The sequence below is a fragment of the Schistosoma mansoni genome, chromosome 1 (assembly GCF_000237925.1).
Source record: "Schistosoma mansoni strain Puerto Rico chromosome 1, complete genome".
Lineage (NCBI taxonomy): Eukaryota > Metazoa > Platyhelminthes > Trematoda > Strigeidida > Schistosomatidae > Schistosoma > Schistosoma mansoni.
Window position 1 is genome coordinate 21392163 of NC_031495.1, and position 27223 is coordinate 21419385.

At 36.1% G+C, this 27223-nt stretch overlaps 3 protein-coding genes across 3 annotated transcripts; 2 read left to right on the plus strand and 1 right to left on the minus strand.

The window, feature by feature from the left end:
- Positions 1-4047: 4047 nt before the first annotated feature.
- Smp_012450 (Kae1 putative peptidase (M22 family)) lies at positions 4048-8922 on the plus strand (the record flags this gene model as incomplete). Its single annotated transcript, XM_018793627.1, has 2 exons — positions 4048-4215; positions 8632-8922. 2 exons carry the CDS (start codon positions 4048-4050, stop codon positions 8875-8877), a joined length of 414 nt encoding a protein of 137 aa, XP_018648120.1. The 3' UTR covers positions 8878-8922.
- A 515-nt stretch (positions 8923-9437) lies between these two features.
- Smp_012460 (hypothetical protein) lies at positions 9438-12438 on the plus strand (the record flags this gene model as incomplete). The annotated part of the gene is made up of 2 exons (XM_018793628.1): positions 9438-9689; positions 10322-12438. 2 exons carry the CDS (start codon positions 9438-9440, stop codon positions 12245-12247), a joined length of 2178 nt encoding a protein of 725 aa, XP_018648121.1. The 3' UTR covers positions 12248-12438.
- Positions 12439-17513: 5075 nt separating this feature from the next.
- Positions 17514-24005, minus strand: Smp_012470 (putative 26s protease regulatory subunit). Its single transcript, XM_018793629.1, has 8 exons — positions 23897-24005; positions 23824-23861; positions 23710-23791; positions 23603-23677; positions 23245-23570; positions 19673-20029; positions 18282-18477; positions 17514-17710 (listed from the first exon to the last, which is right to left on the minus strand). Exons 1-8 carry the CDS (start codon positions 23964-23966, stop codon positions 17553-17555), a joined length of 1302 nt encoding a protein of 433 aa, XP_018648122.1. The 5' UTR covers positions 23967-24005; the 3' UTR covers positions 17514-17552.
- Between the last annotated feature and the right edge of the window lie 3218 nt (positions 24006-27223).

Genomic DNA, 27223 nt, shown 5'->3' on the forward strand with positions numbered 1-27223 from the left:
TCTCGGCGTAATGTGTTCTTTGGTCTTCCTCTTCTCTGACCTTCAGGATTCCATGTGAGGGCTTGTCTTGTGACTCAATTAGGTGACTTCCTCAAGGTGTGCCCAATCCACTTCCAGCGCTTCTTCCTGATTTCTTCCTCCACAGGCATCTGGTTTGTTGTCTCCCGCAGTAACTTGTTGCTGATAGTGTCTGGCCATCGGATCCGAAGTATCTTGCGTAGACAGCTGTTAATAAACACTTGTATCTTCTGGATAATGGCTTTCGTAGTTCTCCACGTCTCCGCCCCATACAGTAGAACTGTCACATTTGTATTGAAAATTCTAACCTTGGTGTTGGTTGACAATTGTTTTGAGCTCCAGATGTTTTTCAGTTGTAGGTATGCTGCTCTTACTTTGCCGATCCGCGCCCTCACATCTGCATCTGATCCACCGTGTTCATCAATGATGCTGCCCAGATATGTAAAGGTTTCCACATCTTCCAAAGCTTCTCCGTCAAGTGTAATTTGATTGGTGCATATTGTATTGTATCGAAGAGTCTTACTTTTCCCTTTGTTTATATTGAGACCTACTGCTGCTGAGGCTGCTGCTACACTGGTCGTTTTCTCCTGCATTTGTTGTTGAGTTTGTGATAGAAGAGCCAGATCATCCGCGAAGTCTAAATCGTCAAGCTGCATCCTGCCTGTCCACTGCATCCCGTGCTTTCCTCCAGATGTTGACGTCTTCATGATCCAGTCGATCACCAGGAGAAAGAGAAAGGGTGAGAGTAAGCAACCTTGTCTAACACTGGTCTTTACTTCAAACGAGTCGGTGAGTTGCCCTCCGTGGACGATTTGGCAGTTTAGTCCATCATAGGAGTTCCGTATGATATTGACTATCTTCTCAGGCACGCCGTAGTGTCGAAGAAGCCTCCATAGTGTCGTCCTGTCCACGCTATCAAATGCCTTCTCGTAGTCGATGAAGTTGATGTAGAGTGATGAATTCCATTCGATTGATTGTTCCACAATGATACGTAGAGTTGCGATTTGATCTGTGCACGATCTATCTTTACGAAATCCAGCTTGTTGATCTCGAAGTTGAGCGTCCACGGAATCCTTCATCCTGTTTAACAATACTCTGTTGAAGACTTTTCCTGGTATTGAGAGAAGAGTGATGCCCCTGTAGTTATCGCACTTGCTGAGATCGCCTTTCTTTGGTATCTTGATCAGAAGTCCTTTTTTCCAGTCTATTGGTACTTGTTCTTCGTCCCAAATCTTACTGAAGAGGATGTGTAGTATCTTGGCAGTTGCTGCTACATTTGCTTTCAGTGCCTCTGCCGGGATGTTTTCTGGTCCCGCTGCTTTGCCGCTCTTGATTTGTCTAATGGCCATGCTGATCTCTTCAATTGTTGGTGGGCCAACATCGACTGGGAGGTCCGTGGGTGCTGCTTCGATGTTGGGTGGGTTCAGTGGAGCTGGTCGATTCAAGAGTTCTTTGAAGTGTTCTACCCACCTGTTTCGTTGTTCTTCAATGTCGGTGATTACTTTGCCTTCCTTGCTTTTCACTGGTCTTTCTGGCTTACGGTAATTTCCAGCAAGTTTCTTTGTTGTATCATACAGTTGTCTCATGTTTCCCTCTCTTGCAGCCTTTTCCGCTGTCATCGCTAAATCTTCCACATATTTACGTTTGTCGATTCTGATATTCCTCTTCACTTCCTTGTTCGCCTCTGTGTATTCAGCTCGTGCCTTGGCTTTTTCCGCTCTTGTTCGGCTGATATTGATCGCTGCCTTCTTGTTCCTCCTTTCTTCAATTTTATCCAGTGTACCAACAGTGATCCATTCCTTGTGATGGTGCTTCTTTTGGCCCAGAACCTCTTGACATGTTGAAACGATTGCCTCCTTGATACCTTTCCAGTTGCTCTCCATGGTAGTCCCCTCTCCATTGAGTAGATCATGAAAGGCCTCGAACCTGTTGCTGAGTACTATGTTGAATTTGTTGAGTTTGTCAGCATCTCGAAGAAAGGCCGTATTAAACTTTTGTGATGTTGTCCGCGCCGTTGTCCAGTGCTTCTTGAGTTTTAGTTTCATCTTGGCGACCAGCAAATGATGATCGGATGCTATATCAGCTCCTCTTCTGATTCTCACATCCTCCATCGTCCTCCTGAACTTTTTGTTGATGCAGATATGGTCGATTTGATTCTGTGTAGTGTGATCCGGTGAAATCCAAGTGGCTTTGTGTATGTTTTTGTGTGGGAATATGGTGCCACCTATGACCAGTTTATTGAAGGCACATAGGTTTGCAAATCTCTCACCATTTTCGTTCCTTTCTCCCAGTCCATGTTGTCCCATGACGTCTTCGTATCCAGTGTTGTCCTTTCCAACCTTGGCATTGAAATCTCCCATCAGAATGGTCAGGTCCTTGGTTGGGCACTTCTCGAAGATCGACTGCAGCCTATCGTAGAATTGGCCTTTAGCGTCTTCATCGTAGTCGTTGGTAGGCGCATAGCATTGGATAACGTTCATTGTAATGCCCTCTCTCTTTGTCTTGAAGGAGGCTTTGATGATCCTTGGTCCATGAGATTCCCATCCAATAAGTGCATTTTGTGCTTTTCTGGACAGCATCAATGCAACTCATTGTGTATGTGGGGCATTTTCTTCTTCATGACCGTAGTATAACAGAAGTTCTCCTGAAGACAGTCGTTGTTGTCCAACCTGCGTCCAATGTGTTTCGCTGATTCCAAGCACCTCCAGGTTGTATTTTCTCATTTCTGCAGCAATTTGGAAGACTCTTCCGATCTCCCACATTGTTCGGACATTCCATGGACCTATAAAAATTGTCGCTCTGGTTGTAAGAAGGTGCATCGGCCTCATGACTTCCGAAGGAACTCGGCTTTCATCATGAGACGTCATAATTATTCCTTCTACTCCCAGGGCAGAGTTGGAATGGTTTGAATGATTTTTTCTGGTTAGCGTTTTTTTAGCGAGTTGATTTTCTACGGGATGGGGTCGCTAACCCCATGCCCAACCCTCCTCCTTTACCCGGGCTTGGGACCGGCAGTAACCCTCAGAGGAGCTACAGGCGGAGTTGTTAGCGCGACATAGATTGGATTAAAGCATGTTCCGTTCACGACTGCCTTGGCGCACGCTGATTAGATAAGAATAAGCCAATCAGCACTAGTCGTTACTTGGAGATTTTAGAATCTCATGTAAAACTATAAATATACTAACGTATCTCTCATTGTACTTCTTACCTCATCTACCCCTTGTTTTTCGGAATATAATTTCTTTCCTGTTCAACCGTGTTCTGATTTAAGAACTTTTCGAGTGAATTGGTGTCCAAGACAGTACTGCATGAAATTATGACTTTTATTCGAACCACCAGTCATGAATTTATGATAGACTGATAAAAGCATGATTTCTTTCATAGTTTTGTGTAGAATAGAAAATGTTTAGAAACACCGATGAATGGTTTTTAGCTTTCTCTAGGAATTTCTATGTTGCTGATTTCACCCTGTTCATAAGCATTTGAAACGTTGTTGACTAAATTTATTGATATGTTCCTGTGGAGAGCTATGAAAGCAGGTGATGATAATAATAAATTTTTCGTTTATAGCAACAATTATATTCTTCTTTTCCATTTATTATGATCGCAATAATTTTTGCCTATCGTAAGCTCTAAAGTGTCTACCAGTTAAAACGATTTATTTCCATGAGTAAAGATGGGACTTATTGTCTAACAATTATTCAAGAATTGGTTTTTGAATTTGTGTGTTTTCTTTCATGATAACTAATACTCGAACACCTTTTCAGTAAGATGATTTCATGCTTGTTCTAACCCAGTTCACTTCGTTGACACTTGATTGTCAGGATTTTTATTTTTTAAGAAAAACCTTCAATTGCCTCTTTATTGTGCATTAGTTATTTCAGTTACCCATACCTAACCCAAAGTGTTTCTCACCTTAGGTTTGCCCGTATTGTAAATCTTTCGAATGATCCAAGTCCTGGCTTTAACATTGAGAAGTTAGCCAAACAAGGATCCAAATTTTTCGAGTTGCCATATGCAGTGAAGGGTATGGATGTTTCTTTTGCAGGATTATTATCATTTTTGGAAGAGCGTGCACCGAAACTTTTAGAAACTGGTGAATACACTGTGGCTGATTTATGCTTTAGCCTCCAAGAGACAGCTTTTGCTATGGTTGTAGAAATTACTGAACGGGCTATGGCACATTGTGGTGTAGACGTAAGTTTATTTGATTTTAAGTATTACTAACTAATTTGTTTATGTGGTTATTTTTAAACTGTAATAACAATAAACCATCAAAAAACGTATCAGCTTATTTTCCGTTTGTTTTACAAGTTGTCCCATAGTGAGCCACTTAGTTTATTATCTTTGTCAAATGCCTGTATTAATAGTTTTGATTTTATTTATTTATTTTATCGGAAAACTAGATATGATTCTGGTTTGTTTATGTTTTCGTAAGTTATACAGTGTATTTACTTAGTTTCGGAATAAAATTTCTTTAGTTATACATTTTATCTCACTTTACCTTGTGAATGAATATGAGTTTTTCTCTTTTAAATAAAAAAAGTATATTTCATAATGATTTTGTCAATATTTATTACATCACACAATTCCCCATTGTTTTGAAATTCTTCATGAAAATTCTTTAAAAATTAGATTTTGCCTGTATTAAACAATACAAATAGATCATATCTGAAACCAGTAAGATTTTTATGGAAATGCCGTACCGTTATAAAAGTGTATAAGTTTCCCAGCCCTTAATCGTGTGATGTGTTGAATTCAATTTGATCACAAAAACCGTAGTTTGATGAAAGTCGGTTCCTTCAAATAAGTGGATATACATCATACTTCAGCACACTCCTGTGCCAAATGAGATTATCATGAATCAGCGTAGGTAAATTAAACAATGTTTCCAAACTAATCCAATAGCTCAAAATAACTGGAATTACAGAGAATGCTTCATAGAATGTAGACTAAGCGATGGGAAAAGCATTAAGTGCTGCCTAAAATATAAAAAGAACGAAATATTGAAAGAGGAATATAGTTGAATGGTTCGTTGCGACAAATTGACTCAACTCTGTAAAACAATAAGTCATCAATTATATAAGAACTCTCGTCTAAATTAGAGCGAATAGTTTCACAGTATTTGAGCGCCGAGTTGATGTAAGACATTAAATAAGAATAATATATTTGTAAAATCTCAGCGAATGAATTTGTAGTAAATTCAACGTTTCGCCTGGCAATATGGTCCAAGCTTTTTCAAGGAATTATAATCAAACATCAAAATTATCGAATATAAATAGGTACATGGTTCTCCGGGTTCATTGTACACTGAATAGGTCATCCAATCAACGTTAAAAATGTCTAAACTAGGTATGTGTAAGAGATGTGTGATGTGAAATGATAACCGTTAATATAACATTGTATAGAAAACGTAAGTGGTGAGAAGAGAAATTACATTCACACTATATATTGTCTCTTATCAGTGAATTTATAAGGAAAAACATACAATTTGTAATATATGATATGAATCATATATGTCACAGCATGAAGATAATTAAACAAAATAAAAATAAAAGAGTGAAATTTGAAGAGTGTAATTTTGAAACTGTATGTATGTGTCATTTTTAATGTTCCAGTTAATTGTTTAACAATTTCCGATAAGACAACTGATTAGAATCATTGAATGCAATTGTTGTCATTTAGATAATACGAAATAGATAAAAACGTTAAGGAGTTCAGGTTTTTACTTAATAATGATTAGTTGCCATGGCACTGCTTATTGTATTCCATCCCTCCTATTAATATTGTTTGGATTAGCCCAAATGTATAGGGCTTCAGCTGTTTGCCTTTCTTTGTAAGAATTGAAATCTTTTTGAAGGATTTTTGTGTGAACGGAATCAATTGTATGACCCGATTCTATCGAGTGTAATGCTATCGCTGATTTGTTCTCCAGTTTCCTTACATCATCTGAGGATTTAGGAATGTGTTTCAAGCATTGTTTGTGTTCCTTCACCCTCACATTCAGTTGTCTTGATGTTTCACCTACATACGTTGCATTACAGTCACTACATCTGATTTCATAGACACAATTTTGTTGTTCTTCTTTGTGAATTGGATCTTTAATTCTTACTAATTTTGATCTTAGAGTATTGTTTGTTCGAAAAAATACTCTTATATTTTGATTATTTAAGATTCTTCTAATATCTTCTGAAACACCTTTCCGATATGTTTGTAGATAACCCGTTACTGAATATTAAAAAGTAGTATGTTGTAACCTACCAAAAATGTGGTCACAGAAGTTATGCAATTGATATAGTAAACATATTTAGCAATTTCAAATAGAATTGTTTTGTTGCCTCTTAACTTCGAGTTAGCATATCATTTTCAAAATTTCCTGGTTAAAATTTTCCTGTAACACTATGAATTTAAATAAATTCTTTACAATTTCTTATTAATTTCTAAAATTTGCCCTTATGGCTGCTATGTATCGTTTTCGATTAAGCATCCCATAAAGTTCTTTTAAACTAATTCTGTTTAGCAGAAGGTCTGGTCTATTGATTTTTTCTGATTCCATGTAATGGACCCAATACTACCTTATGTTAATTATTTAGCTAGACAGTTATTCTCACAAATACCCATATAAAGTTCAATATTAAAAAGCAGCTATACTAAATTTATAAACGTGATCTTGTAAATAAACTGATTTAGTTTACATATGGTTACTTACAAGGTACCTTTCATTTTCCTAGTCATTATGATGATAGGTCTCAAATATATTGTGTTATACAATGTTTAATACCGTCGAATTTAAATTGTACATAGCAAAAAAATGATTGTAGCATCGGACGAAGCAGGATTATTCAATATGTTTTAGCGCTCTTTTATTCACTGTGTTTCATAAAGAAAGAAAACTAAAGAAGTGGATGTTTGGTGGATTGTATCGTTTAATGTATATGTTTGGATTTTGGTCATGATTTAATGTTCTGTAAACTCATCTATGTTTTTGGTCAATAAATTAAGCTACGTTCAACATTCCAACGAATTATGTAAGATCAAGTTGAATTCCACGTTAGTTAACTGCAATAGCAAGACCTAAAAAAGTTCCTATAAATATTCAACTAACTCTGTAATCGTAAACACTGGGTTTCTTGTGATCTTTAGACAAATGATAGTTAATCCCAGCTCATTTAATTCAACATATTGTAGTAACCCTCATCCCTGAATTATCGAAAAGTTTTCAAGGAATACTTGATATGATAGTCAAGACTGCCAAAATGGCAGTCGATAGAGCTTATCGTCTGTTCGTCTAAGCCACTTGGAAAGAAGTCTTAATGCCAATAAAAAAATATCGAAATCATAGCGCACTCACTGTACATCTTTAAAGAGCCTTAGAGCACTAAATGAAGCCCTCTAAACGACTATTTAACTGACCCCTTGCTCTAGGAAATTTTGTAAATCTTACCTCAATCGACGCAATAATATCATAGAAAAGAACTTCAATTGGTAAGACGTCACAAGATATTTGGCTCAGAAGACTTATTTCTAGCTCTTTTTAGTTGAACAGGTAACATTCTCAATCTGGAATTAACTGGATAGCCAGAGAAAAAGCTTATGGTAATTTAGTTTTTCTCCGTCAGAGTTTTGATATTTCTATTAATGGTGCCGTAATTAAATCAGCTCTGCTCTATACCTGTGAAACTTGCCCTCTGAGATATTTGTCGGTTTCTGTCTGATCACTGTGTTTCAAGAGTTTATTATCGTTAGACAACAATATAACATAAATACTACCAAAGTCTGGTACTGTATATTTGTTCGCATTAGAGATGATCACTCACTAGTTAATGGCACCCAAAAATATGAACATTTTTCACAAATTAGATTCCCTAGGCTTTTATTCCAAAGATTATTTATCATAGTTTGTGTTCTCCATCTTTTTCCCACTTGTTCAATTCACTGATCAAGTTGCTTAAGTTTCAGTTGTTTTATCTTAAATATACAATTTAAATAAACCTGATAAACCAAGTAATATTATTAGTCATTAACTATAACAATGTAACCTGAAGTCACTAATTTTTATTCATAGGAAATAAAATTGTAAAATCGTGGTACGGATACGTCATGGCTATTTAATATTGATTGTACCGTGAAATATGTTTCAAAACAAACTCATATCTGATTCTGTTTATGTTAGACTGGACAAATATACACGATATAGTGTGTCACGGTAGAAGTTTACGTATTCAGTTTTCTGTTTGTAGTCATTTGTAAAGGTAATGATTCTTGATGTGACGGAGTAAAAGGAGCAAAATCCAGTCATTGTGAAAATCGACCAGTATGACATTGATTAATTGTTGTTTAGTACTACCCAGTCAAACCATACAAGTCTGATTGTTAACCTGACTGTATATAAATCATACAGAGTTTTGTATGTATATAACATTTTGATTTGTTTTGGTAGTCATATAAATCGTTATCGTATTTGCGGTTTTCAGTACCAACTACAAGTCAATTAAGCATATCTACAGACATAATTGTGACAGGTATAACAATTTTCATCTTTAATTCTTTTAATTACTTACTAATTAGTCTTGTCATATTAGAATGAGTATTTTACCTTTCGTAATTTTTCAGGAGGTCCTCATTGTCGGTGGCGTTGGTTGCAACGTGCGTCTACAGGAAATGATGAACTGCATGGCTGAAGAGCGTGGTGCTAAATTATTCGCAACAGATGAGAGATTTTGTATTGATAATGGTGCTATGATAGCACATACTGGATGCCTAATGTTTGATGCCGGTTTGACTTTTCCGCTGAAAGACTCTGTCGTGTCTCAACGCTATCGTACAGATGCTGTTGATGCAATTTGGCGTGATGAATAACATCTCCATATGTATATATTTTCAAATATATTGTTATTCTGACGATTCAATATTTTTCCATGTGAACTCTACTTAATTGTATATACTATTGCTAAATGGTTAGGTAGGCAGGAAGAGAGATAGATAAATCATTCATTGTTTCTATAGACAAGCTCATCTTTTCATAAGTTGCTTCTGGAATATCGATTAGATTTTTTGGGGTAAGTAAGCTGCAGGTCATTTTAGTATCAAGTTATTTTAAATCTGGTCTAGTAAGTCACCAAGTATATAGTAAAATAGCGGTTGAAGTTATTAAAGAAAAATAACTAGTCTGGGAGAAATAAAATATTATTATTTGATTATCAAATAAATGGGCTTAGTGTATCACTTACGTAGTAATGAATATTCACATTTACACCTCATAAAATTTCTATCTACCTAGTTATTTACTGATATATTGCATAAGTATCAGGTTTTCTACATCATATCTAGATACGAACGTTTTCTTCTTTCATTATCTTTCTGTTATTCTTGTTAAAGGTTCCAATACTCGTAGCACCTCGTTTTATCTTCTAGGGCAGATGGGTATCCGAGGCTTGTGGACATATATTCAAAGTAACAGTGAAAACTTCTCCCCGTATGAATTGCATAACCAGCCTTTAGTTATTGATGCCGAAAACTTCGCTTCTCTCTGTTATCGTCAAGCTACTTTGCGATGTGAATATGGTGGAGAGTATTTGGCATTTAAACGTTATATCCAGTTGTTCCTGAAAAAGTTTCGTACCTGTCATGTGGACCCAATCTTCGTTTTCGGTGGATGTCATTCTAAAGAGGTATGCTTTCATTATCATAGTACTTTTTTGGTTTTTACTGCCTACATATTTTCCAGTCTACTTAAATCTTAGACATTTATTTAATGTAAAAAACATTATGATATTGTGTAGTATACATCTTATCTTTATTGTACATAGTATCAGAAAATATGAGTGTCAAGCGCTATCGTTTAATCATAGAACGTCCTCTTGGCTAGTGTTGCAAAAGATCGCCAATTATTTTGGGCATGTTGGATTTTGCAACAAGACTTTGAACATTGTTTCACAATGAGACTCGAGTTATGAACAGTGACCTCTACAAATTAGCGTATTCATACAGTCATGTGTATGCCTAGAAGTCTATCTCATATGCGGATAATTTGTTTATTAAGCATACAGTTTAACAATTATTTAATGTTATTCGAACTTTATACGTAGTAATAAATTTTTTACTACCTCTGGAGATGTAATTTCATCATTACCCTTTTGTTTATTGGTATATTTCTCTGAGTGATAGTAAGACATTCACGAACAAATGTGATAAATGAAAAGAAAATAAACGCTAAAATTTTTGAGCTTTATGTTTTCCGAGTTCGTTACATACAGTGGTTCATTTTATAAGTTAACTAATGAATTTTTTTCGCTTTCCTAAGGGATCGAAATTGGATACTTTGTTGAAGCGAAACCTTGAAAACTTTAATAAACTCTCGTCGGCTCTTCGTGATGTTAACTCAATTTCTAATCTAAATAGCCTAGACTTGAACATCGATATAACTCCACGACTTTGTAGACATGTTCTTGTGGAAATTCTACGGGAATCTTCAGTTCGATACATAGCATGTGAACGTGAAGCTGATATCAGTGCAGCAGAACTAGCTATTTATCTTCAATGTCCCGTTACTAGTGGAGATTCTGATTTTTTTATTTATCGACCAATTGATAACAATCAAGTCTATAGTTTTATTCCACTTTCATCTATTCTACTCGATTGTAAGCAGAGGTCCCCCCCTTGTTCTGTTTGTAAACTTAATGGTGCTCCTTGTTATTTTATATCGTGTAAAGTTCTTAATAATTCAGGACCGTTTTATAAACTCAAGTATCCTATGTTACCACTTTTTGCCACCCTCGTTGGTAATGACATAACATCAAATATTCACCTTCCAGAAATCATCAATTCTCTAATCCATACTTCCGATCTACAGAACACGTCCTACTATCAAAGACGTATCCATGCTATATTTAACTGGCTCTTATGTTTTCGTGACATGAAACAACCATTGTCATTAATTCTGTCACTCTACAGCGAAAATGAAAGGGATGGTATTGAGGAGACAATACGTTTGGGGATTTCGGATTATTTTCTGAATACTTCAGGCGAAAACCTGGCCCATGCATTAGGTTTTTCAAATGAACACCATATTTCATTAAGTGTTCCATCATCAAGCAAACTGGGAAATCCGAACATTCTAAATTCCACAACTTCATGGGGTTCCTACTTTGAAGACCCTTTCAAATTTTCTAAACCTATTTTGGAGCGAAATAATGATAAAGATAGCATATTTCACCATTGGCCGAAAGAACTAATTAAACGATTTAAATCTTTGGAATTAATCCCAAGCGTATTAGACTGCATGTATGTACGAAACGGCGCTGTCCCTCGTCAAGTAGTGGAGGATATAAAGAGTCCTAATTCAATTGACGAATTTATGTCCAAAATGAGAAGTATTTTAAATGGACTTATATATGGCCTTGAAAATCACTTAGGTACCAATGAAAAGTTATGTGGAATGGAGAATGAGTGTGTCACTGAGTACAGAAAAAGTTCGAATGGTCATTTGACGAAGACTTTAGTTTCATTGAAGCCTCTGAAACCCCCTTATGCTGAAACACCTGAATTTTCGTTCGTATCTTTTTTCTCCCAGTTTCTTAATTTAAATTTAGAAAAAGATTTTAAGCCTCTTGAAATACAAGGTTTAGCTGTTTTATTAATTCTATGGTTCAGATCTTCATTTCATGCTCAATATAAAGCTAAAAACATTCGAACATCACCAGTTGGACTTGCGCTATCATGTTGTGCGATTGCTGTCCATTCAAACTGTGAATTTCTTGGTAGAAACAATACTTTTGGAGATTTTTCCAACTCTATTTGTACACATCTCAATAAGTGTGCTGATTTAGCAAAATCAATTTATTGCCAAAGAAATTCACCTTTCTTTTGTATCGAGGATGTTCACCAACTTAATGAATTGCAAAGTATGGCCTCTGCATTAAATCATTTAGTTGCACTGATTGAGGTGCTTTGTCCGTTTTATATCTCAAATCTTGACGAATTTGATACTTCACATTTAAAAAATTCTTTCATAAGCTTTTATCCACTTTGGATGTTATTTGCCAGTGGACGTCTTTTGTACTGGATTGGTCGGCTTTTACAAAGTATTGATCCGTTTGAGCGTTTCCATAAAGTCATAAATGATTGGCTTCCGAAATTGCTCATAAAAACCAATTTTATCAGTCAACAACAGGACTGCGCCCAAAGAGATTTTACCAAACTTTTCAATCTAATTGATAAGTTGAACTGATAAAATTTATAGCTTCTATTATCAACGCTAGTATTTATTTCTGATAGAATTTCGTTTATGATTGCTTTATTTAATTTGTATAAACATACATAACATATTCATGGTTTTTGTTTAAACTTTTAACTCATTCACTTGCACACCTGTTTTTCTAACAACCATAATCATCCACGTATTTTAATATATACTTCATACTGTCTCGCTGTGCCTTTATTTTGCTAAGAGTAGTAAGGATGCAAAGAAGAATCAGTTACCGGAAAAAACCCACTTCACATTCAGTAAAAACTACTTCTCCAACTAATTAGATATCATAATTTGTTGATCGTAGTGTAACTAGATATGTTAACGATAGATTTTCTGTTAAATAGTCAAGATTTCTACCTGTTTTGTGTTCATTTAACTAGATGATTATGTCGGAGTATTTGCTGATGTTGTCTAGAAGGATAATGAAAGCCTCACGACTAAACCATCCATTTCAGAGAGCACTGCACCTCCGAAATCTTCATCCTGAGATAAAAGTACTCTCCATTTTATCCGTTTACGTTTGCTTCTAAGTTAGTTGATAATCCAGAGCAATATGGATTTTGTTTGAATAGGTAATTGACCTTGCATCGTATTTTGTTAAAGTTATGATTGATACGGTTATAGGTTACGAGTTACCTCCAGATGAAATATAGCACCAATTACTTGATAACAAGAATACTCGTTTTGTTTTATATAAAGTATTTCATCACAGTTGTTTGTCCCATATCCATAAGTATTCAGACGCTAGTTTAAAAGAAATCCCAGTAGCGAATTAAGAGGGTGGGACTTTTCAACGACTTATGGCTTATACGAAGGGAGTTACAAGTACTTAATGTTGTATACAACTCTAAACTTGTACACTACGTTGTTTCATGGTTACTCTAATTATTAAACGTGGAAGTTCGTGGTATGAGAAGTTTAAAAATGGAAAAGTTACTTCGTGTGTGTTCACAAATTAAGGTCATTACTTGATACCTATCACTTAAGACTGGGAATATCTATGTTCAAATGAGAAATTTAGTTAACTTCAGCGAGGATGGTCCACCTAAAACCGTTCACAACATCACAAAACGACTTAGTTACTTGTATAAATTGTGCCAATAACGTAGAAACGATCTTTAATAAAATATTCTAGGATTATCTACGAAACTGGGGGGATTTAGTAGATCTGACAGATACTAGGTTCCCTAATTCGTTCACAGAACAGTCAAATAGTACACACACAGTTTTGATTACTTTTTGCATCCTAATAGATTCGGTCGTAGTTAAATTTTTCGAAGGGCAACCTGTATAATCTAGTGATTAACGAGTACAAAAGTATCAGTAAAAGTTACTAATACTCCCATCAACAGATTAAAACTAAGCCTTATGAGTAAAACTGTCATTTCCACAAGTTTCCAGATATCGACATCTTCGTAGATAGGAGCCATTGGACCTATTTTCTCTGAAATATTGGTTATGATGGTTAGAAACAGAAGACTTATTAGGATTTTTCTTAACAGGACTCTGGATATTTAAGTATTTTCAGTTCACGAGCAGTGAATTCACCTTGTGAAGATGTGCAATTTTGGATTCGCCAGAGAGTGAGTCTAGAGAACTCACTAATATAACATTTGTGAGCAGTTTATTCATCAGAGTCATAGAATGAAGTATACATCGGTGTACTTTTGTCCCAGCAGATTGTCCTTCTGTCTCATAATAGGATGAGATTAAATGTAATGCCTCTCTCTTATCTTGTCGTTGATCAAATCCTTGGATAATATTGTAGGTATTATTTTTCTACAGCAGGTTGAATTCTCCTGTTTCCACTTTTTCTGATCCATCGCAGTTTCTGCACACTGCTTCAGGACTATAGTCCAGATGCTTTTAAAGCCTGGTGATTAGTTCAGTCACAGGGACCTCGGTTTTCATAATATAATCCCAGAAGTCAAGGATTGTGGTGGCTATATGTTCCCCTGCGTAAGTTTACGATTCAGTTGAGAAGCGAAATAGGCACTAAAAATCCGTGTTATTTCTGTAACAATAATTTAATCTCAATTAAAAACAGGTTCAATGAACCATGCTAGTTTACGAGTAAGCCATCAGTGTATAAAGTCAGTGAGGGTTGGCTAGTATTCTGTTGATTAATTCTAATTAAGCATACATTTTGTCGCTTTGTATCCTGGTTATGATTTTGTCTCTTGGTTCTTAAAAGGAACTACTGTCGGAATCTGTCAAAAAGGAGCCTGAATGTAACATAACAACCCGTATATATTTGTTGGTGAAAGCAGTTGATCTGCAGATACTATAAACATTGAACTTAATGCATAATTCACGCCAACTGCCGCCATTTCGATGTTTTGACGAGTGGTAGTTGGCTAGTTATATAAATCACATAGAACAATATATTTTTATACAGTTGGCTGAACCGTTGGTGAGTCAGTCAGTGGTAGTAACGGTCTCTCATCAGGTTTCTCCTTTGTTGTATATCTCGTATTGCTGCGTGTATACATATATTCGTTTCCTTCTCTTTGTTTGCAGTTATTATATTGTTGTTTACAGCTTCTAAATTGTGGCCAACTTTTTGTTTATGTTGGAGTTTTTATCACCATTTCACTTTCGACTTACTTTTCATTTTAATTTCCGGTGGCCATCATATTGCGCAACCGCTTTTCGAGTGGATCCCATTTAATTTAATGAATCTACCACTAATGAGATTAATCAAATTCTGTATGCTGAATATTAGTACCTACAACTTTTCAATTCATATTTTAGTAGTCGTGTATGTGCCAGTAGTCATGTCTGAGAAAATTCCGTGTGCGCAGTCGAGTGTAATGTATTTGATGTTCAAATTAATTGAGAAGTAATCTACGAGGGAATCATAAATAAGTATAAATATCACAGTTCGCAATTTAATGTTCTAAGTTTTAGATAGGTTGATTATATTTAAAAATTGACTACCCATTTTAGATGTATTCCACTGGAAGGATTTTTATGCTTTTTAGACAACAAGTTTCTTAGTTTTAAGGATCGTTTTATTAGTTGCCAAGTATTTACTTCATAGCTTTCATTTTATTCACTTAACGTTCAGAAATTGGTCTCACAAGTTTGCTGTTGCAACAGTAATTATATTGGTTCCGTTATATGTTCCTTATCCTGTGCAGATATTTATTCATTTAGTACCACCCATATTCATTGCTTTATAAAAACTTTCATGCCACTATACAGAACTTCTCGTCTATTTACGATTCAATATACTCCGCTGAGGTTCTTTACTGTATTTTCTCCAGTCTAGGCCCGTTAGAAATATCTGGAATTTCGGGTTTTACCATCACTATCTCCCGCTGGTGATCTTACATGGATCTTTTTGACTGGAAGCTGGTCTCTTGACAAATTAAGTCTAACCCCGATGGCTTTCCATCCGTCGTCGATGAGGTTCGACCTGCAATGAGGACCTGACGTTGGTCATTATCCACTGATCAATCAATTACAAATACAGATCAGTCCTACAGGAGGTCAGCTACGGCCCGGATAGCTCAATGTTAACGTCTCTGACTGTGAAACTGGATGACACGAGTTGAATCCGTCGGGGAACATCAGCTCCCTCAAAATTACAGGTACACCTTGCTGATGACGAGTACCAAGTAGCACGAAACCCCCAACCACCATCTTATCTCAACATAGTGTAGGCAATGTCGAGTCACCCAGACTAGGGGCCACATCGCAACTTGGTCGATAGAATTGGATCTACACCAAGAAGGACCTGACATACATGACATTGACCACCACCCAGTGACCAATCAATTGTAAATTATCCATCTTGTGTCGATTACGCACTCAACCCACTGTACGATTAAAATCCAAGCTAGCTGTTTATTGAGTCATCCTGCGAATTTTCTGTCATCATTCCTAGATTTAACTTATGTTAGATCAAATCATCTGTCCAGGAATGTCTTAGGATGTTTGTTTCTCGATTTGTATGAAGAATCACACCGATACTTACGAAACAATATCGTTTTTGACGTCAAATGTCGGCTGCCGAGCAAACGGAATCGAATGAAACAAGGTCATTATTAGTATTACTGTAGTGAACAGAACACGACTGTGGACAATCGAATGTATTTAAGCAAAAATTACAGACTATCTCAGTAAATTCTGAAAACCATACAATGGACAGCTAATTTGCAAATTAACACCCAGTAGTCTCAATCTTCTCTGTTTCTTCTTTAATTCCATTGTTCGTGCATTTTCCTACCGATTGCGCTTCGTTTCAGTTCTTTCCTCATCGGTCTTCTGCCAAAATACATTCTATGTCTGACCAACACCATATACTACTTATATGGATATAAGTAGATCACACCACATTACTAGTGCAGGGAATTGAACACCTACTTAAACACCATGGACACCACTTGACAACAGCTAAAAAAGGAAACCTAGGGCAGCTTTTTTCGAAGACTGTCTGTAGAAGGCATATTGTCAAGTGGAGGTAGCAAGCTCAATTGAGTAGTCCGATGATACAATGGGATGAATCATAGGTAATTTAAAAAATTAGGTCCATAAACGTTTGGACGAATTTGCAGATGCATCAAATTTTCGAAAATCCACTATATATTTATGTCCGTCACTTTTACATCAATGATTCATTGTTGTCCTCACTTTGAGAGGTATATTGAAATTACTTCTCCCTTACAGATTGCTCAGACCGCGCTACCACAGCATATTCAAAGTGAAAGTATATTCTCCTGATTCTGATCTTATATAATGTCGGAAGCGGTAGGCACTAGTAACTTCTGATTTGAAGGCTCATTAGTTGGTTAGATGAATAAGTATCGTTGAGCAGTTAGTTTTCCTAATGTTATTCAAACTGATGCGCTGTCAAATGAAAGACTAAACCTTGTGCATAAAAGCATACACGGTCCCATTCCATCCCCTTTCTAGTTTCGATAATTATCGATCAGTTGCTATTACTTCCAAATTTCCAGTTATAAATTAGCTGTAACCATATAATTCATTCATGATTCTCTTCAATTATATCAAAACCAGCTTTATATTGAAATAAGCTTATCGGTCATTACATCACATCCCCATTGATTATCACGAACGATTTCCAATGCAGTTCTTTACTCAGTGGACAAGCTGCCTATAATAGAAAGTCATCTACCACAAGTGCTTATTCGGTAAAATTGTAACACCTAATAATGGAAAATTTAAAAATGATTGTTTTTCTCTTAAAATACTTAAAGGACAAGATATAAGGGAAATTATTTATAGTTGGGATTTATTTAAAGTAAATGATGTTGAGTTAGTTGTACGTCATGTATCGTGGAGTTGCACTGAACTTAGCATACGACTTGATAACTTTGTTCACAGCTTCCAAAAAATCTTTCTCGGTAGCCATTTTTCGTCTCGATCTAATAGCATACATCCCAGCTTCAGTACAAACGCTACGAATCTCTGCACCTGAAAAGCGGAAAATTAAAAACGCCGTAAGGAACTTAGGTTTTCACTCGAATAACATGAACAGTCAAATGTAAGGTTACAATCCATGGGAAGATAGGCTCAAAATATAGTTAGAAAAACTGCGTTATATGAAGAGTTGGTAGATGAGAAAAAAAACAAATTTATCACGAATTAACTCAATAAACTAGGTGACCTGAATAGACCATGATATAATAAATAATACTTATTTTGAATTAAAAATTACTTATACAGTCCATAATTGAAGTTATAATTACACATAAATGATCAACCTTCTTGTTACAAGTTGGGAATCCCAATTTCTACTCATTGGGATAACACGAATATATATTTCATCATTGACAGCTCATTCAGACATCAAATCATCCATATTTATATGCATGTGCATCGCTATTTTGAGTCTTATCATCCAAATCGGATCTATTAGTCACTGTGAGAAACGAATGTGATTTCTTTCACATACATATGTTCAGAAAACAAGTATATGAGGTAAAAACTCAGAATTATGACAAATAATTTTCTGCAAACACAACAACTAGACCATAAGACTTACCAGTACTATTAGGGCAAAGGCGAGCAAGAAGCTCGTAACGAATATCTTTCTCAACAGACATAGAACGAGCATGTATTTTAAATATATGAGTTCGACCTTCAAGATCAGGCAGACCAAATTCGACTTTTCGATCCAAACGGCCAGGTCTAACAAGAGCAGGATCGAGAGTATCAGGTCGGTTAGTGGCCATTAGCACCTAGAACAAAAACATAAGGTTGAACACAAAATAAATGAGACATAAATAAACGTGAAAATATTTCTAGATGACAGCTCTACACAATTACAGACGTTTTTACGTGAAGGATTCGTGCATTAATAGGAGATACCAACGCAGTATGAGGTTTCCCATAAGCACAAATCAGACATAAGCATCTTAAAAATATATTAAGTGTGGCTAGTAAACATCAGTAGTCATTACATGAATGTAATATCAAAGAGTAATAAGATTTCCATACGAATTACCCTGATTACTAAGAAAAAGTATGACCGCCCATAAAATAACGAATAAAAGTAAAATTATTCCTAACTTAAGTGAGGTTGACATTATTGTGTTGAACTCTCATGCTCATAATCATTTTTCGTATGAGAATAGAAAACGTCATCAGTAACATAAGATACATTGCTTCCATCTACAACTATCAGATATATTAAAAAGAAATAAAGAAACAGTAACACGCTATTTGTACCAAAATATTGTTATTATTCTGAAGCTCCACAAATTCACAGAAACAAAACTTGGATCGGAAACCTGGCTTTATTTCAACGTATATGAGTTTCCAGGAGAAATTCGTGTTATAATTATAACTTGAATATAATAAACTCTGACAATGTAAAGATTTACCTAGCATTTAGCGAATAAATATACAATCAATCAACTTTCTGAAAAGTAAATTGTTTTTTATTGGTTTCAGGCGAATTTATTAACAAAAGTACGTTTGCTTGATTTATTTAAAGGTGTTGGGATATAGACCTTCAACAAAGCCTGAGACATTTGTTACTATTAATAGACTTGTTATTTAACCTTACATATCCCGAAACAATCGAAGCTACGAAAGATCTGTTAACAAAGACTAGTTTTATAGTACTTACTAAATATCAGAATAACTAGCAATGCCACGGTCTACAAAGTCAAGAAGTGAAAAAAATGTGATTTTCCGGGACGGAAACCACTGATGATGCCTTCTGATGTCAAAACATGTCCAAGTACGAATTTACCTAAAGAAAACTAGTTAGATGAATTTAAAAAGGTAGCCCTCATAAGATATTGTGAGTTATTAACGCAAAATACTAAAAAAGAAACGTATGTGGTAATCATTACTTTATAAAAATTGATGGTTTCCTACAAATATTTAACATATTAAAACTCAAATATACGGAGTAGTAGAACTTACTTTTATGTTGCCTCTTGGATCAAAACCATCTAACTGATTAATTAGTTCAAGCATAGTTCTCTGAACTTCATTTTCACCCCCCAGGCCATCATCGAAACGGGCACCGCCAACAGCATCTATTTCATCGAAAAATATGATACATGCTTTTTTTGATCTAGCCAACTCGAACAACTCTCTAACCATGCGCGCACCTTCACCTACATACTTCTGAACTAATTCAGATCCAATGACGCGAATAAAACAGGCATCGGTACGGTTAGCAACTGCTCGAGCACACAATGTTTTACCTGTCCCAGGAGGACCAAAAAGTAATACACCTTTAGGAGGTTCGATGCCAAGATTGACAAATTTTTCAGGCTAACCAACAGAAACAAAAAAATCAAAACCTACAATTAAATAGGCTTATGAATATAGCTTTACTTAAAGTACCTTTAAGAAGTATCAAATAACTTGACCATATGCCATTTTTATGACTGACTTTTAATAGGGAAGAAAAATAAAGACAACAGGAGTATCGAGTGGATGAAAACAATTTTAAAAATGGTCATAGTAAGACGAAGGTCTTAAAAACTCTTCATTGAATAATGAACTTGGAGAAGGAGATATATAAGCTAATTAGAACCACAACTTGCTAAGATTACTCTTACAAAAATAAATGGCATGACGATACCTACCTATAGCATAATTAGCCTTTACTTTTATCTTCAATAAAATAAGTGTGCTCTTGATATATAAGTATCTATTTGACCATTCGGTAATTTATCCAAGAGTTTATTATCCAGAGCTTATTTCAGTATTGCCACAATTAATAGCTGTTATAACAATGTTATATTAAAAGTTGCATATTGAAAATCAGATTTAAAAAATATACGAACAGGTCTAATTACATTTGCTGTTAATGTATAATGTCGGAAACGGTAGGCACTAGTAACTTCTGATTTGAAGGCTTATTGATTGGTTAGATGAATAAGTATCGTTGAGCAGTCACTGCTGGTTGAACGTTCGTCAAACTGAAAATCTGCTTGCGTTGTGCCTATAGATTTACTTCAGGGGTTGTTTTAGCCGAGAGAATTTTGACCCGACTTGCCAACTGGATTGATGTAGTTACATTAATCTCTTTAGTCCAGCCACCAAAAGTATACGCAATATGGACAATATCTTACTTAATAGTCACCGACACAGAACTAGAAGATTGGATAAAAATGAAACACACGATTGCCTTCTAACACTGGAATGATGGGGGACTGTCGGTCTTATATAGATAAGTCCTCGATTGTCGACTGTAATTTCATCTGAGTAAGTTCCACGTCACTGTCTCAATCGATACGGAAGGAAATTAGCTGAAAAGCTTTAGCGAACTTAGATTCGAGGCAGAGAGGATAAACCGGACGCGGCATTAGTATCAAAAGACTTGGAATAACATGGTTTATAACGACTAAAAATCATAACTATCCATTTTTATCTTCCTTTGGATCTTAAATTCTAGTATCCAATCATACATGACATTCCACTTTTTTAAACTACATTTTCAATCCGGTTATTACAAATATATTATTTATTTATACATTTTCAATGCTTAGTATTTCTTATTATCAACCCTACTACATTTTGACTCCTTTACCATTCATGAGAACTTGGGTTAACACACATCTGCATCAGTCTCTAACCATGATCGAATATCAGACTGATTTGAAATGTTTAAGATACAGTAAACAAACGAGTTTAAGTGATGTCACTAAATGAATGTCTTAAGATAACGAAGATTTGCGGCTTAAGACGATTGCTTCCGTAAAATTGTTTCTCGAATTGGATGATTTGATAGTGTAGCTTTGATGGACTTTCAAAGTGACATATTTAGCACACCTAATTGAAGCCAAGTTGATAATATATTCCTAAGTAACTGCGTCAGGAACCTTTCTAGGGTTATCGCTAGTCCAAAGCCCTGATAAAGAAGAGTTGGGCGTACGGTTAGTAAACCCTCACTTGGCAAAAAATGAACTGCTACAAAAAAGGTTAGCAGCATAGTAGATGCTGGGCTGCCAGAATCATCAGAATAAACAGTAGATCTCTGTAGATGCTCTCAGAAAGATTCAAAAAAAAGGAAAACAGCAGTTGACAATGGTAAAATAAAAGCAGATAAAGCAAAAATATATGCTGTGTATGCAGAAACAAACAAATGAGTGAAGGGCATTATAGCTGATGAGCGTAAACATGTAGAAGACCAAGCAAAAACGCCAGAAGCTACAAGAGGTAAATGAGAGAACTATATGATACAACAAAGAGGTTAGAAGCAAAATATAGTAAACCAGAGTAAACAAGGACAAAGACGGTAAATCAATCAGGGGTTCAGAAGCAGCGGAATATGCAGATAGAACATTTTGAAGAGCTCTTGAATCGGTCAGCGCCACTTAACCCACCAGGCATGGAAGTAGCACACACAGATCTACGTCTAGGTGTTAACTTGCCAACAATAGAAGCGGTCAGCAGAGTCATCAGAAAAATCAAGAATGGAGAAAACAACAGCAAGACCAGATAGCATACCAGCCGAGACACTGAAGTTAGACAACTGCAAAGATTATCTATATTCTTTTCATAAGAATTTGAGAGGAAGAACGAGTACCAACAGATTAGTAAGAGAAATACCTCATCAAGATACGGAAAAAAGGAAATCTTAGTGAATGTGAGAACTATTACATTACACTATTATATATATATATATATATATATATATATATATATATATATATATATATATATATATATATATATGCTACCAAATGAAAAACATGAGAACGAATGTAAACAACCCGAATTACAACTGCAGAATAAACTGTTCTAAATGAGGAAAACTACTGGAAAAAGCAGCACTTCACTTTGTCCCCTTCAATACTGATTAGATATTAAGCATCATGACATACATTCACTCATATCAATTTATAAAGTGGTTTGTTGATACTAAATCAGGTGAGGAAATGGAGGTCTTAGGCAGAGGTAGTGAGAAGACCAAAGAATTCTAATAAATCTGATACTCAGCAACTAGCTGATTAACCAGAGGAGCATCAAAAAATAGGTAATACACTAATTTAAAAAATATTTATGTTGTGATGTTGCAAACAATTTATACTCGATCTACTTGCTCCTGCTGACCAGGGAGACGATGGGAAGAGACGACGGAAAAAACCTGAGAATTGCTTATAACACAGGACGCATGGAGGATATGTGAATTTAATTCGTTCATCTACAACTTTGGCTTGTTAGTCATTAAAAATTATTTCTAATAATCCTGGAAAATCAAGACGTATTTAGGGGACTTTAATAGGCACTGTAATCTTCAGAAAATTTCCTAATTTAATCAGACGTAGGTTAAATGTGATCTGATATTGGTTGTTTTCTTATTTTTTGAAGTGCTCAGGACACCATAAATAGGATTTATCTAAGTGAATCGTTAGAAACCTAGGTTTCTGTTCCACACGATGGCTTATGAACTTAATTATACGTACTTCGTACGTAGCCATTTGTCAACCAATGTATAAGACGTCAAACTATTCAAAGCAAGTGTTTATTACACTTACATGGAGTAGTGGTAGTTCAACGACTTCCCTTAACTTTTCGATTTGTTCTTTACACCCACCAACGTCACTATATGTGACATCCGGTTTGTCCTCCACTTGCATCATAGTTACGCTTGGATCGATTTTTGGAGGCAAAGGAATATGAATCTGGTATTTTGTGCGGTCGACTCCAACACGCATCCCTTCTTCAATATCAGTTGGAGCTACTGTATCAGCCAGATCAACAACAAATTTAGCAAACTGTTTGACATTAATGATATACTTCGGTTCCTCGGTATCAGAGTTGATTATCTTCGTACACCGTGCGACCTGCAGTGGATGTTCATCTAATTATAAATTATAGCAATGAAAAATCTACTTGATAAACAGGTTTTGTCAGCAGCTAAATCCCAAAGGGCAGGAGGAGCCAAGCCGGTGTCCGACTCTTTAAGTCCTACAAGAGAATAAAAAGATAAAAGAACAAACCTGTCAGCTCATTTACTCGTTTCATGTAGGTCTGTATGTCTTCCTCACACTGCTTTATTTCTTTACTGTATGCAGCCGAACTCTAAGCAATGAAAATGTAAGAGAGAAACTTACGTATGTTTTCAGCAAGGCTATATCGCCTTCATCAAGAGCTAAAACGAAAATTAGGAGTAGCTTTGCTTCTTACCCTTAATAGGTTTCTCATCCTCTTTCTGATCTTTCGTTTTGCGTTGGTCGGAACCCAGATAGTCTGGCATTTGCTGTGTAATGAAGTGAATCAAAGTAACCACCACAGTACAAAGCTCAATTTCAGACTCAAAATGGTTCAAATAGTTGTGGATGGAATAGAAGAAGCTTTCGCTTAACGGGCTTCCGTGTCTAGTAGCAGTGGATCACCAATACCTCCAGGCAAGAACCTAGGTATATTAACGATAATAGAGGAAAAAAGAAATTGGTAAATCATAGTAATATGTTATCCTCAGTCCTTAAGAATAGGTCAAATTTCCTCTTAAAGGACTCCTGCGAAGTCGCTTGGACTAACTCAGTCGGCGGCGAATTCCGGCATTTGACAATTCTTACGGAGTAGAAGTTGTGTCTACAGTCTGTTCTGCTATGTTGGGTCTCCAGTTTCTGAGTGTTACCCCTTAGGTTAGTATTGTGACTAAGCTTAAGTAGATGTTTAAGGGGATTACCAGAAGTGTTAAGGATACTGTAAGTCATAAGAAGGTCACCTCTAAGACGCCTGTACTCTAACGGGTAAAGGCTAAGTGATTGGAGGCGCTCTTCATAATGTTTGAATTTGAGTCCCCGAACTGATTTCGTGGCTAGACGTAAAAAATTCGCGAAAAAAGGTATATCACAATATATAAAATTCAAATAAAGAATAACAATGAATAATAATATTCCAAAATGGAACAGACTCACAGTATATTGACTTGGTGTACCAGATCACGTCGGTCTCACCAATGATGATGCAACGGATATTCTAGTTTTACAACTGGATACCAGTAGCACCTTCTATGTTCGATCGTTCCCAGTCAGATAGAAATCAGAAGTCAGACGAGAAGAGGCAGGAAAGATATATTTGATTCGTTACCAATATATCGAGGACCTTTTCTATAAGCTGGCTAATGAAACGTAGGAGCTGTGTCCCACGCCGAGTCGAAACGTGATCTGGTGCGGATGCATGACCGAAAGCCTTCAGCTAAACAAGTCCACTTAAACAACGTGGTCAGCATCCAATGTCGAACACTTAATGAGCTATTGATTTTGGGGAATTATTTACAGCTACATGCGCCTCAATCTTACCAGTGCTCAAACTTTGCTCGGTAGTGGGGGAGGGGTAAAAAGCTGTTAGTTTCTGGGATTTCCCCTCCAGTATTTACAATAAGAGTTCACTTACCCTACATCATTCCTCTCAATCTGTTGTAATGTGGAGATCCAATCCCTCTTTGAATGTATCAACAGGTACTGAGATGACGTGTTATTGTGTGGAATTCCAGTAATCCACTGTTCGCTGTGAAAAACGGAACTCTAAACGTTAACGATTTGATCTCGGCTTTTGAACTTCACCAGAATGCACTGTCAGATAATCATTCACACATGGGAGGAAAAGATAAGTCACATTAATACCAAGATTATCGTTCATATACGATAAACCAGTATTTGACCAGTTTCAGTTTCCGAAAAAACAGAAGGTTGACTATAGTGTTCTATCAGTTGGTCCAACTTTCTTTCAGAAGCATTGACTGATGGAGCTTCAGTTACGTGTTGAGCTAACGAATTCTATTCCTTGATTATTTGATGGGAAAGTCGATGGTCATATGACAAGTAATTTATTCTATGCTTGTGAACTTTTTCGGAGCGTACTAGTAAATGCTCCATTCTGTCCATGTCTCGTAACTGTTTTGAAGATAAGACCTACTGCTATGGCGTTTCAATATTTTAGTAATCTACCTTGTGCTACAGATATGCTTGAGGGATTCAAAACAAAATTTGATAGTTTTTCCAGTAACCTAGGGTTCATTTCATCAGTTCCCGTGGGTTTACCTATATCAGACTTATTTAGCAGACCAAAGACATCGGGTTCTTCAATGGTCACAGTGTGCAGAGTATGTGTGAGAGGGTTTGTATAAACTGAAGGGGATGACATCTCTACGACACACACGCTGCTACAGTAATTCCAGGATACTTATGAATGGCCCACAAGACTATTAAGCCTTTGCCGGCGGCAGTCTTGCAGTTACTCGTAGTTTTGAGGTTGCTGCCCATTGTGACTACTAGATCATTACTTTAAGTAACACAACTCCACATGCTGTGTAGTGATATGAATTGTCCCAGTTATTTATTTACATCACCGCACTCTTGTTAGAGTTAACTTTTAATGACCGTCAACCCATCCATACAGCTAGTTAATTCAGGTCACTCTGCAATATTATTCTCTCTGACACACTGTGTATGGGTCTCCCAAGCTCTATGTCATCTGCAAAGGGCATAACAAATGACTTTGTTACGGTTGGTAAGTCATTTGCAAAAATCTTTTATAAAAGTAAGACTGAGAGTTGTACCTTGACAAACTTCATTTTTTGTAGATTCCCATGCCAATGAAGCCTTATTATCTCCTATCATTAGGAAAATCACTTGTCCAGCCTATGATTTCATAATAGTTCCCTAAACTTTCCAGCTTAAATTTAGGGCTCGGATGAGAGACTTTGTCAAAGGCTTTAGTTAGGTCTATTAAAATTGCATCTGCAAGAATATTTCTATCTCTTGCTGCAGCCAAATCCTTTCTTACAACGAGCAGATTTATCGAGCACGATGGGTCTTTCTTAAAATCATGTTATCCCCAGAATATAAAGTCATGGCCTTTCACGTAGTTTAAAATAGCCATCCGAGTAATCTTTTACATTGGTTTGGCAACTATACTGGTTCGACTAACCGATCAATAGTTACTAACCCAGTCTCCCCGTCTTATAAACCTTACGGATTACTGAGTCTCCCCAGTCTCTAGGCAGCCTAGACTGCCGCAAAACATACATAAATTATGATCAAAGGTTCAGCCATCACACGTGACAGGGCCTTCATAATCCCTGGACGAATGTCTTCAAGACCACTGGAATTACCTGGTTTGAGACGAAATCGTAGGAGAGTTTCTTTCTTAATAACTACGGGATCCATCGACGAGCTGGCATCGCCAGAATTATCGGCCTGTTACCGTCGCCGGTAAAAAAACACCACTAAAATATACTGATAATGCTTCGGTTTTCGTAACATCATTTCTTGCCAATATCAACAAGTTTTTTCGTAGCAAATGTTGCGGGATTCCATCACATCTCTGAGTTCGCCTATTCATATACGAGAATGACTTTTTCGGACTATTTTCACAATCCATGACCAACTGCCTTTCATATGAATGTCTAAACTTCCGAAACTCTTTCCAACCGTTTTTAATTTTACAATAAATGAATCTGTACTGTTCAGAGCCTGTAGATATAAACATACTCCAATGGACTTT

Excerpts from the sequence above, each read along its gene's own strand:
- Smp_012470 (XM_018793629.1), bottom strand. The coding sequence starts at position 23,966 with ATGCCAGACTATCTGGGTTCCGACCAACGCAAAACGAAAGATCAGAAA. Across the intron at positions 23,792-23,823 it reads TAGCCTTGCTGAAAACATAC|AGTTCGGCTGCATACAGTAA; the intron begins GTAAGTTTCTCT and ends TTCATTGCTTAG. Across the intron at positions 18,478-19,672 it reads ATCCAAGAGGCAACATAAAA|GTGCTAATGGCCACTAACCG; the intron begins GTAAGTTCTACT and ends TTTTTGTTCTAG.